At 47.7% G+C, this 16,581-nt stretch overlaps 1 protein-coding gene across 2 annotated transcripts in view; it reads left to right on the top strand.

The window, feature by feature from the left end:
* Window positions 1–8,095: 8,095 nt before the first annotated feature.
* ZCCHC14 (zinc finger CCHC-type containing 14) overlaps window positions 8,096–16,581 on the top strand; it is a 52,738-nt gene continuing 44,252 nt past the window's right edge. For both annotated transcript variants that reach the window (XM_027890446.1, XM_027890455.1), the window contains exon 1: window positions 8,096–9,042. In XM_027890446.1, coding sequence (XP_027746247.1) covers window positions 8,479–9,042 — 564 coding nt within the window. In that variant the 5' untranslated portion in view covers window positions 8,096–8,478. The remainder of the gene's footprint in view (window positions 9,043–16,581) is intronic.

Raw genomic sequence — 16,581 nt, forward strand, 5'->3', positions numbered from 1 at the left:
TTACTTTTAGAATCCCAGTTTCCACAGCAACAAGACACACAGCTCTCTGCGGAGTTTAGGGCTATAAATAACCCTGAGATCTATAGTTGTGATATTAGCTATGAGGGCTTTAAAAAAAAAAAAATTGCATGTGGTAATGAAGGGAAAGGAGTAGCGCTGAAAGGAAACGAATTTAATGAGGAAAAGATGGTTCCAAACTCTGTTTAGAGCATGGTTTTGAACAAAGGAAAACGGCTCCTGGTAAGATCCTGCCTTTTCAGTCGGATTGTTGGGAATGTTGCCTTGCAATCTCACTTTCTACCTATGTTTAAACTCCGTGTTGCCTTAAAAAGGCAGGAGAAATGACAATTAGCTGTTGTTGCTCGTTCTGGGGAAGCGATTAAGGAGGCAACACTGAGCCAGGTTTGAACAGCCTCATGCAGATTGAACCTTTCCTGCCACACCAGCGACTCCGCTGGCTCCGCGTCTCGCCTTTGGAAAAGGATGTCTGCGTGTGCTAACTTTAAACACATCCTTTAATCCTAATTGCTCCTCTGATCCGGGACCGTTGGCTGCGGCAGGACCGCCTGCAGGGAAGATGCTATTCCACAAGACGCAGTCAGAGGGCAGGAATTTGGTCTTGGATCCAAAGAAGCGCCGTCCTTACCCCTTGACATCAGCGTATAAACAAAGGCACAGTCCCATAAGGAAAGATAAATATTAGCTGTGTTAGAGGCAAAGAGGAAATTAAATAACTATCACACGGCGTAAAAACAAGCCCGTGAGGGGAGGGAGAGCTGGTGGGTTTGAGCTTGCAGAACAGATTTGTATACAGTAGTGAGGAGGAGGAGATGAGGAAGGAGAAGAAAGGAAACACAAATCAAAGAGGTATTTGGAGTTTCCTCTATTACAAACAGAAGGCCCATGTTATTCAAACAGATGTACTGCATGTCACCAGTTTGCTGGTGTTTGTTATTTTAAGGATGGGCTTAGGAAGAAAATAAATTCCACGCCAAGGCTCCTTTATATCCATTTTTGGCAGTCTGTGGAGAGAAGCCCAGAGTGGGGCTGTGGAGATTCCTCCAGGCTGGTGGTACATCCTCTGCTCTCTCCCCAGGAGGGAATTTGACTGAATTGCTGGGAAGGAATCCCACCAGCAGCTCCACATCAGGTCAGGCCGGGGCAGAAACCCACCAGCAGCACCGTGGAGCAGCATTGCTGCTGCTCACCAAGGATACAAAGAACTGGGAGAAAAATAATGTCTTGTACAACATGGGTAGGCAAAATCCAGCAAAACCTGTATGGAAAAAAAATCCAGCAAAACTATGTGGAAATGGGAAGCTGCTCTCTGGGGACTTCCCTATGCAGTCCCCAGGGAAGACACCTCTGCCTGGGGCTGGGGAGACAGAGGACTTTGCAACAAGACTGGAATAACTCATTTAAATGTGACCCTTGAAGTTCACCCTGGGATCTAAATGTCCATCTGGCTTCTCTCTGGCCTCATCACCAGATGGAAAAATTACGTGGTGATGGTCTGCAGTTGTGCCTCTCCAAACTGGCTTTGCAACCCAGGATAAAACAGGAGCAGAAGGACATTGGAGTCTCTTATGAGCTACACCACAGTCAGGTTTTGTTTCTCCTGAAGGTGTTGGCTTGGTCATGGTGAGAAAATAAAGACATAAACCATGTTTTTCTGGTCCCTAACAAGTGGTTCAGAGGTGATCTGCTTTTGATGTGAGTCTTGTACGAGGCAGCTCCGATCAAGGCACCACTTTGAACTGGTGTTTTTTTCTAGCATTGCACACTCGGAGCTGTAGGAATTTCTGGTGGGGAAGAAATATCACAAACATTATCCATATACAGAAAAAAAAATAAATATTAAATGCCCAGCGGCAATTTCTGGGCTCAGAGTGCAAACATGTAATTCCAGCACGTTCTGCCCGAGTGACATTTCTGGATTGATTGTGTTTTCCAAAGGCCTTTTAAGCTTCTCTCCTCCTTGGTACCATTTAGTCTGGATAAAAGCAAAGCAAAGGAAGACATGAAAAACCTTCCCCTTCAGAGAACACATCAGGAATAAAACACATGCTCTGGGACTGATGGGATGTCTCCTTTCCTGCAATTAACTGATCATCACACAGGACATTTTAGAAGCCTTTTTAATAGAAGACACACAAAGTTGGAATCAGTAAGAAATAGTAAAAGAAAAGGAAAACATAAGGCATTGCAGAGGGAGCAGGCACCAGGCCCATTCTCTGAGGGCTCTGTCCTGCTCCCACTGAAATCAAAAGGAGTTTTGGAGTTGGCTGCAGTGGGAACAGGAACAGTCCTTAGGGCACTAATTAGTACAGCTGGCTGAATAATGCATAATGAACAGTTCATTCAGCTAATTTCATCTCTTTTTCTATTCATGACTTGCCCGCGAACCAATCCCAATTTTCTCATTTTGGTTGTCATTCAGAAGTTATTTGTAGATTTCTTGAGGAAATCATCCCCAGTGTGCAGTTCCAGCATCACAACATGTAAATATTGGGAGTTTGCACAGAAAGGTTTGAGTGTGGGACCTGCAGGTGGGACAGGTGACATCAGCTTTCTCATGACGGGTTGGGAGAGCTGGGGCTGCTCAACCTGGAAGAGAAGAAAAGGCTCCAGGGAGACCTTAAAGCCCCTTCCAGTGCCTAAAGGGGCTCCAAGAGAGATGGAGAGAGACTTTGGACAAGGGCCCGGAGGGATAGGACAAGGGGGAATGGCTTGGGGTAGGCTTAGATGAGATCTTGAGAAGAAATTGTTCCCTGTGAGGGTGGTGAGGCCCTGGCACAGGTTGCCCAGAGAAGCTGTGGCTGCCCCATCCCTGGAAATGTCTAAGGCCAGGTTGGATGGGGCTTGGAGCAACCTGGGATAGTGGAAGGTGTCCCTGCCCATGGCAGGGGTGGAACCAGATGGTCTTTAAGGTCCCTTCCAACCCCAACCATTCCAGATTCTTGCCCAAGTTGGTATTTTTATGATCAAGTGCAGCAAGAATTTGAAATGTTGCAAAGAAACACTGAACTTTAAATTCATATTCAGTAAATTACAGGGGCACTTTCCTTTTCTTCCTGGTGCTTTCTCCTCAAGCATTTTAAATGGATCTTGCTGGTTATTGGAATACTGACCAAAGGCAGTGAGAGGAGGGAAATGATGTGAAAACACCCCAAGGAATGTCAGTGGAATAATCAAGAAAATATTTCCAGATTTTCCTTTCCAGCTCTAAAGTGTTTTGGCTTTAGCAAAGAGTAAATTAACATTGTGTAATGGATGAGAGTTGGAATCAGCCCATGGATGAGAGGACAACTCCACACTGGGTTGCTGCACATCCCTTGTTTGGTAGAGTCACCATAGTGTGACTTCCCTGAGGTAAGATTTAAGTAAGGAAATATTCAGAGCCAAAGGAATCCAAAGGAAAAAGCTTCCCTGTGGCTGGGATGGTGTGGACATACAGGCTGCAGCTTCAGCAGAGGCTGAGACGTCCTTGTCCTTCCATCCATGCAGAGCAGGAGAGGCAGGGACAGGCCAAGGCACAGGCAGCGAAAAATGGGGAAAACCAAGAGTGTTTCTTTTGCAGCAGTTCCCGAGATGGATACAGGGAGTAAGGAAAGGGAGCTGGGAAAGTGGTTTTGGCAGGCAGGGACTGTGGATTTTCATACAGAAACAAGTCCCCCAGGGAACCGTGCGAAGCCAGAAGGTCTGCCTGGCTTCTGGGGCCAAGGAGGGACGTGCCAGTGCTATTCCAATGGGGAAGGGACCCAGGGGACATGGGGCAAGGGTAACTTGAAGTTTGAATTTTGAGAGGTGACAGGGTGGTGACTGAGGGGGGATCTTTGCTCAGGAAGAGGTGAGCCTATCCCTGATGCCTTCAGCTGGAAAAAAAACCCTGGAAAATCCGTGTTTAAAGACATTCTGTACCTGCCGGAGTCTATCGGCAGAGGGCACTGACACTCGCACACACAGCTCCCTGCCAGCCTTTAATCCATCCTGCTCTTCCTGCTGTCACAGCAAGGACACCTTTCCTCCACCCTGCCCAAACCAAACCCACTCAGTTTAGCACTTGAAAGACAAACTGTAAGGGACGCTGCAGGCCCGACATCTGGCCGCTTTTTTGGGCTTTTTTTTTTTTTTTTAATCCCTTTTCCCAAAGTCCACGTGATATTTTTCTATGTGCTTCAAAGCCGGGGTTTGTTTGTTTTTTCAAACCCAAGAGCTCCAATTCCAGCATCTGCGCGAAACCCTGCAGGAAATAACCCGTGATTACAGAAGTAGTTGAGCGAACATGCAATAGCAATATTTATCTTTCCCTTCCGTGGAGCGGCGCAGAGGCACGAAATGCTATTGCTCCTGTCACTCACTGCATCCCGGCAGGAAAGGAGGCGGGGGAGGTTAGGGTGGAGCTGCAGGATCAAAGGATTCCAGTGAGGCTGAAGAGGAATGGGAGAGGTGGATGGAGGGCAGGTCAGAATGGCAATGAGGAGAAAGGTTTTGGAAGAGAGGAGCCAGGAAGGGCGTGTGGGGAGAGGTGGGGGATGATCAGCAGTGGGAAATTTGGGAGAGAGGGGGATAGAGCAGAGGGACTGCAAGGAGGTAGCACAAAAGGAGCTACCAGAGTGACAGTCCACAGAGCTCCCACTCCAAATAACCCAGCGCTGGTCTGTCAGGTTGTATGTACATCCACGTATAAAAGCGTGCTTTCTCCCAACAGATTGTCCCGGGAAAGCATTCAATCCCCAAAAGAGGGAAAGCTGGCTTGGTTGGAACCCACACCAGGGAAGGATGCCCACCACAGCTGACTCATACTCAAGACAGCTGTGGGTTCATCTATGGCTTTGGAGGTCATTTTGATAGAAGACTTGGAATTTCCAGGCTGAACTTCTGGCAGAAGCACTAAGATTTAAGCCACATTTAGGAGGTTTAAAATGTCATACGTGTCATTAAATGGGCAGAAGTGTTTTTTTAAGTGTTGAGCAGCCTCCTAAGAGCTCCTAAATGTGATGGGAAAAAGCTCTGAAAAGGTCCTAGTGGAGGAGTCCTGTGGGCTGGGAGCACTGAGCATGAGATGGATTTGAGTAACACCACTGGCCTTCTAACCAGCAGCCTCCCAACCAAAGATCCCCTCTCTTTTCCATGTTAGAGATTCTCATCTCCACTGATTCAGTGGGTGGATACTGAAGTGAACTATCTCCTTTCACACTGGACTCAGTCACCCACCTCACACTGAACTATTTCAGTTAATTTTTAATTGACATTCAAGTTGAACTCACATGAAGAAGAAATTGTCTGGGTGGATTTGACTACACTGGCTCTCAGATGCTGCTTGAAGGAAAAGAGGCACTTCAGCCAGGCTTCTTGGCGTAACAGGACTGAAGAAATCCAAGTAGGAGAACTCAGACCCTTAAAACAGCATCTGAGGTGAGAATTGAAGCAGATGCTTCCAGTGTTGAAGAACTGCCCTTGCCTTACTGAGACACCCAATAACAGCCTCTGCATGCTCTGAAAATACAAAAAAAGGAAAATCTCTTCACTCTTATTTACTGTTTACTGATTATTCCAGCAAGGAAACTTCCCCATTTGTCTCAAACGTGCGCAAAGAGAATTTTTGGGGAGAACATGCCGGAAATAGGATGATCTGGGGATGAAACAAGGAGCCAGTTTGGGGTCCCGAGGGCTGTGCTCATACAGGGAAGGCGGCTGAACAGACAGCCCAGGACGACCTTCACTCCCCACCCGCTGTCTTGGTAACATGAGCTCTTACACAGTTGATTTATCTCGCTGAGGGCGGTTCTTGCTTTGCCCGCTGGCTCACCAGGAATTCTTGGTGACAGAATTATATGTCACGCTCCTTTTGGTTTCCTCAGACTTCACCCAAAGCCACTTCTAATCAGAGAAAAGGCTCCCAGTTCATATATTACACTTCAGATTAGTTTGTCTTGCTGCCTGGCATCGAAGACAAACAATTTCTGGCTGTAAACTACAGACTCCCTCTTTAGCAGCAAAATTCTCATTCAAACTTTTATTTAGGCTCAGGCTTAGACCTGGTTCCCAGGTGGAAAAGTTTAAACATTCACCTTGCTACAGAAACCTGACTTTGAGCACAGCGTGGTGCTTTCAGGATGGATTAGTGGGTAAAGGATGTGCTTTCAGGATGGATAAAGACATCAGTATAAGCAGAAAGGCCACCAAAGATCTTGTCATCCTCACGCCAACTGCCTGGCTCATGGTAGAATTCAATGCAAACCTTTCCTAAGGGACTGAGAGCACTTCCTCTGTTTTCCACATATCCCTTCCTCCAATGGACAATACTGGGCACGGCAGGAAAAGGAAGCACATATGGTTTGCACTCGATGACGAATCACTACAAGGAAAGGACACAGAGAGCCTGTGGGATTTTCAAGGACCCTCTCACAGCAGGAGTCTGCAACAGAAGCAGGGTTGTGTCTCTTTACAATATATGACATTATGCAGCCCCGGTAAGTATCCTTTGGCTGCTTACTCTTGCATTTCAGTGGGACTTCAATAAATGCAGTCGATGGTCTGTGATATTCCACAGGGAAATAAAAAAGGATAAACTACCAGCATTTGGAATTTTTTGTGGTGCAGCAGTTCATCTCAGCAAGGTGTATAATGAGATTTCCAATAAACCATCACCCAAAGGAATGAGCCTTTCTCTGTTCTGCAATACCAACACACGTGGTCACACAACTCATTGCCCACATTTGGACATCTGTGCATCCCATAAAGATCAACTCAAGACAAAATGCAATTTTGCCTCTGAAAACATCAGTGTTGGGTCTTTTGTTTATCTGCAGCGCAGCGAAATTGCACTTGTGAAAATAAAACACACGGTCCATCTTCCAAGAAGATTAGACTCATAGAAAAATCAAGTCTGGACTCATTTGTTGCCTGCCTGGGGCTGCATTTAAAAATGTTATTCCTGGCTTGTCCCACTTAAAGATCTTCAGCCGTGTCATTTATCCAGCTGATGCGCAGTCTGGCTACTGGGCTACAACAGCCAAACAGCCGAAAAACACTATGGAAAATAGGAATTGTGTCCCTGCCTCTTGGCTGCCGGATGCCGTCCGTGCAATCCACGGGCAAATCTGAAGCTGATAAAGCTGCTACAAAATGTGCATTGCTACGTCGCTGTCAGCCACAATCCCTGTTCAGAATGGAGAGCTGGAACACAGGAGGGGGACGAAAAAATTACCATTTTAAGAGGTCTTTGGAGTCTCTTTTGTTTCCACACTGTATTTAAAGACAATCTGAAGTCAACGGCCAAATTGGCAGAGCAAGGGTTGGGTTGGTGGCGGCTCAGGCAAAAGCAGGAGCCAAAAGCTTTATCTGGGTTTTGGCATTACACCCCCAGCAGCAGCTCCATCCCTGAGGATCTTTGCCATCCTAAAACAACGGCTGAGGAAGGAGGGCATCGTAGCCATTCCCTCTTCTACTCCCTAAGTCTCCTCATGGCTGGAATGAGTGGGTTTGACTGAAAAGTCGGGGGAAACCACACTGCCCCACACTGGAGTCAGCGAAGAGCAAGAGCAGCACTGTGAGTCAGTGACAGACTGGAAATGCTCGTGCCGTGAAGGAGAGGAGGAAAGTGGCCAAAACCGACTTGGGATCAGTCAGAATGTGCCCTGGGGCACCACTACACGGTGCAGGCACAACCCTGAGGGGGCGGACAGGAGCCCCCAGGCCCAAATTCTCCACCACAGCCCCTCTGCAGGATCAGCACAGCCCAGCCATGCCCTGAGAAGGGTGGCCGCCCCTCAGAGCCCCCTGAGGGCGGAGACCGCCCCGGCCCCGCCACTCCCGCTCCCCCCGGGCGGCCACACACAAAAGACGACTGCTCCCGCCCCTCTCCTATTTAAGGGTCCCGCTGACCAATCAGCGCCAAGGGCGGGGCCAAGGGGGGATTGACAAGCCCCCCAGACCCCATCCCGTGCGTAAGGGAGGGGGCGGGGCGAAGAGCGCAGCCAGCCAATCCTCAGCCGCGAGCCCCGGGCCGGGCCAATCAGCGCGGCGGTGGGCGTGTCCCGCCGCGGGGTCAGGCCGGGAGCGAAGGAGCTCGTCGCTCCCTGTTCCTCGCGCTCCGCTCGCGGCTGAGCCTCCTCACCGCGGGATCCCTCCGCCCTGCGCGCCGCTAGCGGCCGGCGGTGTGTGCGCGCCGCTCCGTCCCCCTCCGCCCCGTGAAGGGATTATTTCCCGCGGCCGCAGTGGCGGGGCGGCCCCGGCGGGGCCCCCGCGCGATGGAGGCACCGGGCGCCCGGCGGAGGGACGGAGGAGCCGCCCCGTGAGGGAGGAACGGGAGCGCAGCGGCCTCCTCGGGGCCGCCGGCGGGCGGGGACCCCGCGGCCAGGCCGCGCCTCAGCGCTCGGGCCTGCGCCGCCCTCAGCGGGGCCCGGCCCGGCCCTGCCCGCCCGGGGCTGCCCCAGGCCGGGTGTGCGAGCCCCCGCCGGGGCGCGGGGCACGATGGTGGAGAAGCGGTGCCCGCGGCTGCAGCGGGACGGCGTGTACCGCTGGTTCTCCGAGCTGCCTTCCCCGCAGCGCGTGGAGTTCCTCTGCGGCCTCCTGGACTTGTGCATCCCTCTGGAGCTGCGCTTCCTGGGCGCCTGCCTGGAGGACCTGGCCCGCAAGGATTACCACTCCCTGCGCGACTCCGAGATCAAGGCCAACAACCCCGCGGACCTGGGCAGCCTCACCAACCTGACGGACGAGGTGGTGCGCAGCAAGCTGCTCGTGTCGCTGGCGCTGCTCGGCTCTGCCCACCGCGAGGCCGCCGGGGTCCTGTTCCGCACCCTCACACACATCGACTCGGTCATCAACAACTACGGGCTGCAGCTCAACGAGGGCCGCACGGGGGATGAGTTCCTGTTGCTCTTCACCATGGCATCCAACCACCCGGCGTTCAGCTTCCACCAGAAGCAGGTGCTGAGGCAGGAGCTCACCCAGATCCAGAACATCATGGCCAGCACCAGCAAGAATCCCAGCACCTCTACCCTCAACACCATGGCAACCTATCCCGGCTGCCATAAGGTGGGCATTCCGGTTTTTCCACGCGGGAGTGGCACTGCTGCGGGGCACAAGGTTTTAAACCTCGCTTTAGCATTTTAGTGCTAAATGGCAGCTGAAGAGGCCGGCAGGGCTGCTTGGTTGATGATGGGGATGAGGGCAGAAAGAGAGGATACATAGAGTTTTTAGGGGCTTGTGACATTTAAGAGAGAAGGGCTTCACGAGTTAATTAACAGCACCAATGTAAATCTTCCCTGTTTTCTCCTTAATGCATCTGCTGAGTGGACTGTCTTGCCAGCTGCATGGAAAACCAGTGATTTATGAAGGGAAACAAACGTGTCTGTAGGTTCAGGAGCAAGCATCTGTTCAAAAGTTTCCCTGGAAGTTGGAGAGGAGGATCAGCTTTGGGAGTAGCTGTCCAGTGGCAGAGGCGTCTTGGTGCGCGTGTGTTTTGTTTAGGTGGATGTGATGACAAACATTGGGAGCTTCTGATGATGAACTAAAAGAAATGTCGTTTCTTGTCAGCCCTGGGGTATTGATCCTGGTGTCGGGGGTTCACCGTCATTAACTTGCTGTTCTTTCATTCAATTGCAGCAGTTAAGCTACACAGAAACATTTTAAGATGTGCTGTTAGTAATTAGATGTGTGACTGCTTAATTGGCCTCAGCCTGCTACAAATTAAGGAGTCAAACTGTCTTTCTGTCTGATTTTAACCCGCTGGAAAGTTCAAACTAAGCACCAGCTTAGTGGGGGCATGGGAGCAGTTGACAGGCCCCTGAGGATGTTGGGACTCAGTGGATGATGCGTGTTACCCTCCTCTTGGGAAAGATGATGAATCCCTGAAGGCTCTGAAAACCCCTGTATTGGGGTAATCCTAAACAAAGCTCCTGCTGAGGGCTCAGTAGAGATTCCAGTAAATTGAACGTTGAAATTCAGACTGAGACAGAAGTCTGTGCAGAGTCTTCCCCTGAATACAAATGTCCTTCCAATTTCGTGTTTTGTTTAAGCATCTCTGCTTTGTAAAATTTGGATGGGAAGTGTTAAACTTTGCATTTTTCCTACTCTTCCCTTCCTGTGTTTTGTGCTTGTTCCTAACCTTTTGTATTGAGGGGAAAGAACAAGGTATGGCAAAGTCTCTTCAGTCAGTTCCAACCTCTGTGTGAATAAAATATATCTGGAAAGGATATTTCACACAGGATGTAGGAGGGTGTAATTAAAACCAGAAAGAGCTTCTTTTCAGATACTTAACTACTCGCAGCTTCCCTTACTCAAAAGCTGCACCGACCCTGGGTTTGAAAGGAAACACTGCAAATCATATACAAGTTTTTCAAAAAAAAAATAAAAATATAAAATCAGGCAGGCAGGAATGGCTTTTTAGAGTCTGCTTTCGTAGCTGCAGGATCTGTGGAGCTGGAAAACTCTGGCACTATTTCTGTCAATCTAAGATGGACGGAGAATCCATCCTGCCATTTTTTGTGCCAGCAATAAGGCATCCAGGATGGTCAGGGGATTTTTCTTTTCTACTGAGCTCACTGAAGGAGTCTCTTTAAAAAGTACATTTTTATGAAAATTGATGATGAGGACTCCTGGTTGGTTAAGGGCAGAGTAGGTAAGAGGGAACACAAAGGTGACTTTGCCTTCACAGCATTGAATTTGCATTTTGTTTGAACTGATGCAGATTCCCTTCTGATTGTTAATTTTTTTCATCGTTAACTGGGTAATTTTGCTCCTTTCAGAGTAAGCAGTTGGCTTAAAGCAGGAGTTGGATGAAGCAAGTGGAAAAAGAAACGTCTTTCTCCATTCAGCCCCCTTTAAATATGCACAAATAAATTCCAACACGGAGGCCTTAGATCTTGTGATGTTACCAAGTTATGTTGTGACAATACTTGTGTTGTAACATCACCTAGATAAAACAACGTGGTTGTGGAGAGAAAGTGAGTGCCCTGAGCTGCTGCCTGCCAAGAGTCCTGCACTCCTCTTCCTCCTTGGAATTGGAGGAGAATTTCCTCCCTGGTGCCAGCACTTTCTCGTGGCTCCTGTTGCTTTACTACAGCTTGAGCCACGCTGAGCTGGGGTGTGAGGCTGTGTTTCCAGTGGGGTAGATGCTGTTCCTCAGTCCTCAGCACAAACCTCCCTGAGCTCATCCTTAAGGAGATGGAGAAATGGTCACCATTTGAGGTCCTGAGGAACTCTGGGAAGCTGGGATGGTGTGCATATGTGATGGAGGGCAGATAGGGAGCTCTTTGTGAACAGGGCATTCCTTCAGCTTTTCCTTGTGGTTGTGGGAATAGGGAGTAACAGTGTTTACCTGTTTTACTGTTACGATTTATGATTTACATTTAATTTGTTTATTTGGGGAGATGCAACAAAAAACTCGACCACTGCTCTTTGTTCTCTTTGCAGAAGCAAATGGGAATGTGCTGCTGCTGCTTAGCCAGTCCTATTAAAATGTGACCCAACTTGATACTAGCTATGATTTTTTTTCCAGAGGAGTGGAGCTTGCCATCCTTTGTCCATATCCTATCTCTTTCCCATTTTACAGTGAAATCTCTCAGAAATAAATTGTGTTCTATAGTGAACAGGCTGAACTGTTGATACAAAATCATTGTAAATATTTCATGATTCTTCAAGTTGCTTTGGGGTAGGTGAACGCATCTGAAGTTGGTCAGTGATGCAAACAACTCCTTATTCTTATTTTCTGTTACTGTCTGCAATTTTTGATTATGTGGAGGCTCTAAAGAGCTGCACATGTTTTTTTTTTTCTTTTTACTTTAATTTGTGCTTTTTAAGATGCTTCTTGGCTTATGTGAATCTTAACTTTGCAGGAATAGGTGGCTGTGGCTGGCTTTAAGTAGGTCAGTAATTATTAGATTCATGGTTTCTACCTGATAGTATAAAATGAACATTAAGTTCCTTGCCCTGAGTAGGGAAAACGCTGCCCTCTCTACATTGGTTTAGTCTCTGTGAAGATGGAATCATGAATATCCTGAGTTGGGAGAAACACACATGGATTATTGAGTCCAACTCCTGGCCCTGCACAGGACATCCCAGCAATCCCTGGCCCTCAGAGCGTTGTCCAAATGCTCCTTGAGCTTTGGCAGCCGTGGGGCCATGACCACTGCCCTGGGGAGCCTGTTCGGTGCCCACCCACCCTCTGGGGGAAGAACCTTTTCCTGAGATCCAACCTAACCCTGCCCTGACACAGCTCCAGCCATTCCCTGCCCCTCTGGAGAAAGCTTATTCTTATTCTTGCCCCTTGTCCTGTCCTGTATTTTCTTCTGGTTTTGAATGGTGCCAACACTTACAGCACTTGAGTTGTGGATTCCTCAAACTTTTTCCTTGCAGGCACGAAATTTGAGGTGGTTGCATGGTTTTTAAAAATTGAAACCATGCCAGTTACCTTCGAATGAAGCCCAGGCATATGTGTCTGAAAAATCACATCTGAAAAAGTTTTGTTCCTGGTGTGAACAGCAATGGGCTTGTTTTTAACTGGAAATGATACAGCTGAGTGTTTGGGCTGGTTGTGCACCATTCAGCTGTGTTTTCTACCAAAGGAGATGGGGTGGTTTCTGGCCAGCACTTGGAGCCTGGCACCTGCAGGCTGTGTATATAGTGCCTGGAGGGCAAACTGCTGCTCTCCTAAAGGAGGGGGGGGCTGAAAGCATCAGGACACATGAAAACCAATAGCCAAATATCTCCTGCTGTGCAGGTAGTTGCCACTTCTGCATTTGTGACCCACAGAGAAGGGAGAAATGACTCAGCTGTCTCCCAACACCTTGAACCTCCTATTCTGACTTGTGTTGTGGATGACTTCTCTTTTGGCAAGACGTGAAAACTCACTGGTTTTATTCACTCTTGGTTGATGGTTGGACTTGATGATCTTAAAGGTCTTTTCCAAACTTAGTGATTCCTGGGGTTATTTAGCCTGGAGAAAAGGAGGCTCCGGGGGCACCTTCTTGGTCTCTACAACTCCCTGACAGGAGTGGGGAGCCTGGTGGGGGTCAGGCTCTGCTCCCAGGGAATAAGGGACAGGACAAGAGGAAACAGCCTCAAGCTGTGCCAGGGGAGGTTCAGGTCAGGAATTTCTTCATGGAAAAGGTTGTTAAGCATTGGAAGGAACTGCCCAGGGAGAGAGTCCCCTATCCCTGGAAGTGTTCAAGGCCAGGTTGGACGGGGCTTGGAGCCGCCCGGTCCAGTGGAAGGTGTCCTGCCCATGGCAGGAGTTGGAACAAGGTGAGCTTTAAGGTCCTTTCCAACCCAGGCCCTTCCATGATTGTGTGATGATGATTCTGTGGTCTGGTTGTGGCTTCAGCTGCAGAGCAGGGTCAGAAATAGTCTCTCTGGCTGCAGCTCGTTTGCTGCCGAGAGGGAAGAGGAGTCAGTGACTCTGTAGTTATGTGGCTGTTTCGGGTTGGTATCTTGTGAATGGGGAAAAGGGTTCTTGCCCAGTCAACTTCCAAATACTGAACCAATGGCTATTTCCAGTTTATAGCATAAGGGACTATTTTTCACTCATCTTCATTCCATTGGCTCATCTAAAACTTCCAAGTAACTAAAGGCTGTATATTGGGAGCAGTGGAGAGCTGATCTGAGGGGTCCTGAAATACCTTCATCTGTCTGCACTGTTTGCCTCGGGGGATTGAATGGACATAACCCCATTCAGAAATATTCCGATTTCTATTTTTATTTTTCATCACCTGTGGAGTGATGAGTTATAAAAAACTATCACTTGTTGGGTTGAAACTCAGTCCTTAAGCCCTCACTGAGAAAGCAACCTCATATTAAATGATCTGTGTCAGCTGCCTTCATGGCCTTTATGTGAGCTTTGTATAGATAGAATAAATCACGACAAACTTAATTTTTAGCCTCTTAACCCATTGAGGGTATTTCCTGGCTTTAGCAGATTATCATAGCTGTTGCTGGCTGGGATTAGAGGTGTTTACTCACTGATATGAGGAGGTGCTATCTTGGAGTGATCTCACTTTCAAAACCACATGAAACCAAGCTCAGGAGCTGTAGGGGCAGGTCTTGTAGCTTCCAGCTGGTGACGTGTGCCAATCCTTGCATGGCCTTTGCATGTCCTTTTGGAATTTTGAGCACTTGAGGCAACATGAATCACACAGGTCTCTTGATATTCAAGTTGAGAAATGTGAGGCTTCCAGTTCTGGCTCTTTTCTTAATGAAGTTCTTGTTTAAAATGTTTTCTGTGGCTTTGATAAAATAGTTCAATCTCAAACCCGGAGTATTTTCAGAAATGAGCTTTAACGTATAAAGGAATATTTGGAAGACAATAGTCTCGTAGTAGTAACAGTATTAATTACCACCAAATTCGCTTTGTTTAATCATATGTTACATGATGAACTTTGAGTTTAGAAACCTAAATGGGTTTGCTTGGGAAATACATTGTACATCCAAACATCAGGGACAGAGCAGCCAAAAAAATCTGTGTTGAGCTAATAATGATGATGTTTTTTCCATGAACTGTTTTCCCTTTTGGCTGAATGAAGTTTTTGTTTTAAGAGCACATTCTACTTCACTTTTAAAATTTACTTTTTTCTACTAATTGCCTTGTAACTGTTAGTTGTCACTGGAACAACAATGAAGGCCTCATCTCTTGTGGAATAAAAATGCCATTTTTAAGGTGCTGGATGTTTTGAACTGTCCCAGACTCTGAACTGTTTTAATTGAATCCGTGCATGACCCGTGTGAGATCGTGCTGGAGAAGCAGAGCCAGCAGGAGTTCACCACACCTCACAGGCATTCCAGTGTCTGACTTCAAAGGTGCTGAACAGCAGCCTTGTTTGGGAGTGTTTAACCATTTGGTTTAGTGTTTTTTTTAAATGTTTGTGTGGCTAAAACTGAGATCCTGTCAACTTCAGGCTGGATGGTGGATACAGCACTGCCCCTTTCTGGCAGGGCAGAGCTGGAATTCTTCTGTATCTTGTATATGCAAACACTCCAGTGTCCATTTTACTGCTTGCTCTGGAGTGTTTTTTATCCTTCAAAAAAGCAAATAGAGTCCCAAGAATATAGATAAGATTTCTCTGAATCCATAGAATCTTATTAGAGAAGTGCTGGATCTAATTTGTCTGTAAAAATGAGAACCGTTGTCACACTTAAACTAGAATTTGACTTTACTCTTTGGCAAAAGAATTGGAGCAAGTTGGAAGTTGTTGTCCATTGAGATTTGAAATGGGTATTAAATCAAGCAAAGAGATGTTGGTATGGTCCAGATCTGTATTTCTTTGCATGGGTTTTATAATGAGCAAACATCCACATTCCTTGCTCAAAGCAGAATTTTTCCATCACTCCCATTGGTATGATTATCCAACAGTCAGCATTGGGAGGGATACACCTTTTAACAGGTGTTCAGGCCAGTATAAGGTTTCAGGGTTTTTGTAAATAGATGAAGTGATCCAGAAGTAAGCGGATCAGGTACTTTAAGAGTAAGATCTTAATTTTAATTAAAGTCCTGCCAAGTCATGGTGTGATAAACAGTGAAAGTGAACACTTTTCATGTGTATTATGAATCCCTTACCTGTGTCTTCTCTTTTTCACCATTAATGGAAGAAAGAAGGACATTGAGGGGCTGGAGCGTGTCCAGAGAAGGGAATGGAGCAGGGAAAGGGTCTGGAGCACCAGGAGCAGCTGAGGGAGCTGGGGGGGCTCAGTCTGGAGAAAAGGAGGCTCGGGGGGACCTTCTGACTCTGCAACTCCCTGACAGGAGGGGGGAGCCAGGTGGGGATCGGGCTCTGCTCCCAGGGAACAAGGGACAGGACAAGGGGAAACAGCCTCAAGCTGTGCCAGGGGAGGTTCAGGTTGGGTATTAGAAAAGATTTCTTCATTGAAAGGGTGCTCAGGCATTGGAAGGGGGAATTGCTCAGGGAAGTAGCGGAATCACCATCCCTGGAAATGTTCAAAAAATGTGTGGATGTGCCACTTGGGGACGTGGTTTAGTGATGAACATGGTGGTGTGGTGCTGGTTGGACTTGATGACCTTAGAGGTCCTTTCCAACCTTAATGACTTTGTGATTTTATGATTTGAAGTGTTTTTATTACACTCAAGCTATTACTTAAGTGGATATTGGGGAGGGGAAGGAGGAAGAAATACAATTCAGTGGAATTGTGACTCATCAGATAATTTCTTTATGAATTGTTGCAGAAGAGCCCAGGGTGGCAACGAACCCTTTGACCAGGGGAAGGCTCCAGGGATCATTGCTTGGCTTAGACTGCAGAAGGTTTTCAAGTTGCTTCTTTGACTCTGCATTTACCTCCCAAATGCATTTTCCGGCCCTATGGGGGCAACTTTCTACCCCAGTGCTGGCAAAATTAATATGGTAGCTCTGATGGCAACAAAATAAACATTTTAAAGGCAGATGTCAGTAAGGGCTAAAAGTTTGAATAGCAGCTGTTACTGTGCCACACTTGGAATTCTCTTGGGAAGTTTAAGGGAATCTTCCCTTGTGGTGCTTTTAGCCCTTGGTGGCATCAGGTGTAGGAACAGGGACACACTTGTACATCAGTGCTGGGATAGAGAGCAGCAGTGTCTGTTCCAAGGTCTGG

This window comes from Empidonax traillii, unplaced genomic scaffold, assembly GCF_003031625.1.
Source record: "Empidonax traillii isolate 1590-97213 ecotype Southwest subspecies unplaced genomic scaffold, ASM303162v1 scaffold13:size3042203, whole genome shotgun sequence".
Taxonomy (NCBI): domain Eukaryota; kingdom Metazoa; phylum Chordata; class Aves; order Passeriformes; family Tyrannidae; genus Empidonax; species Empidonax traillii.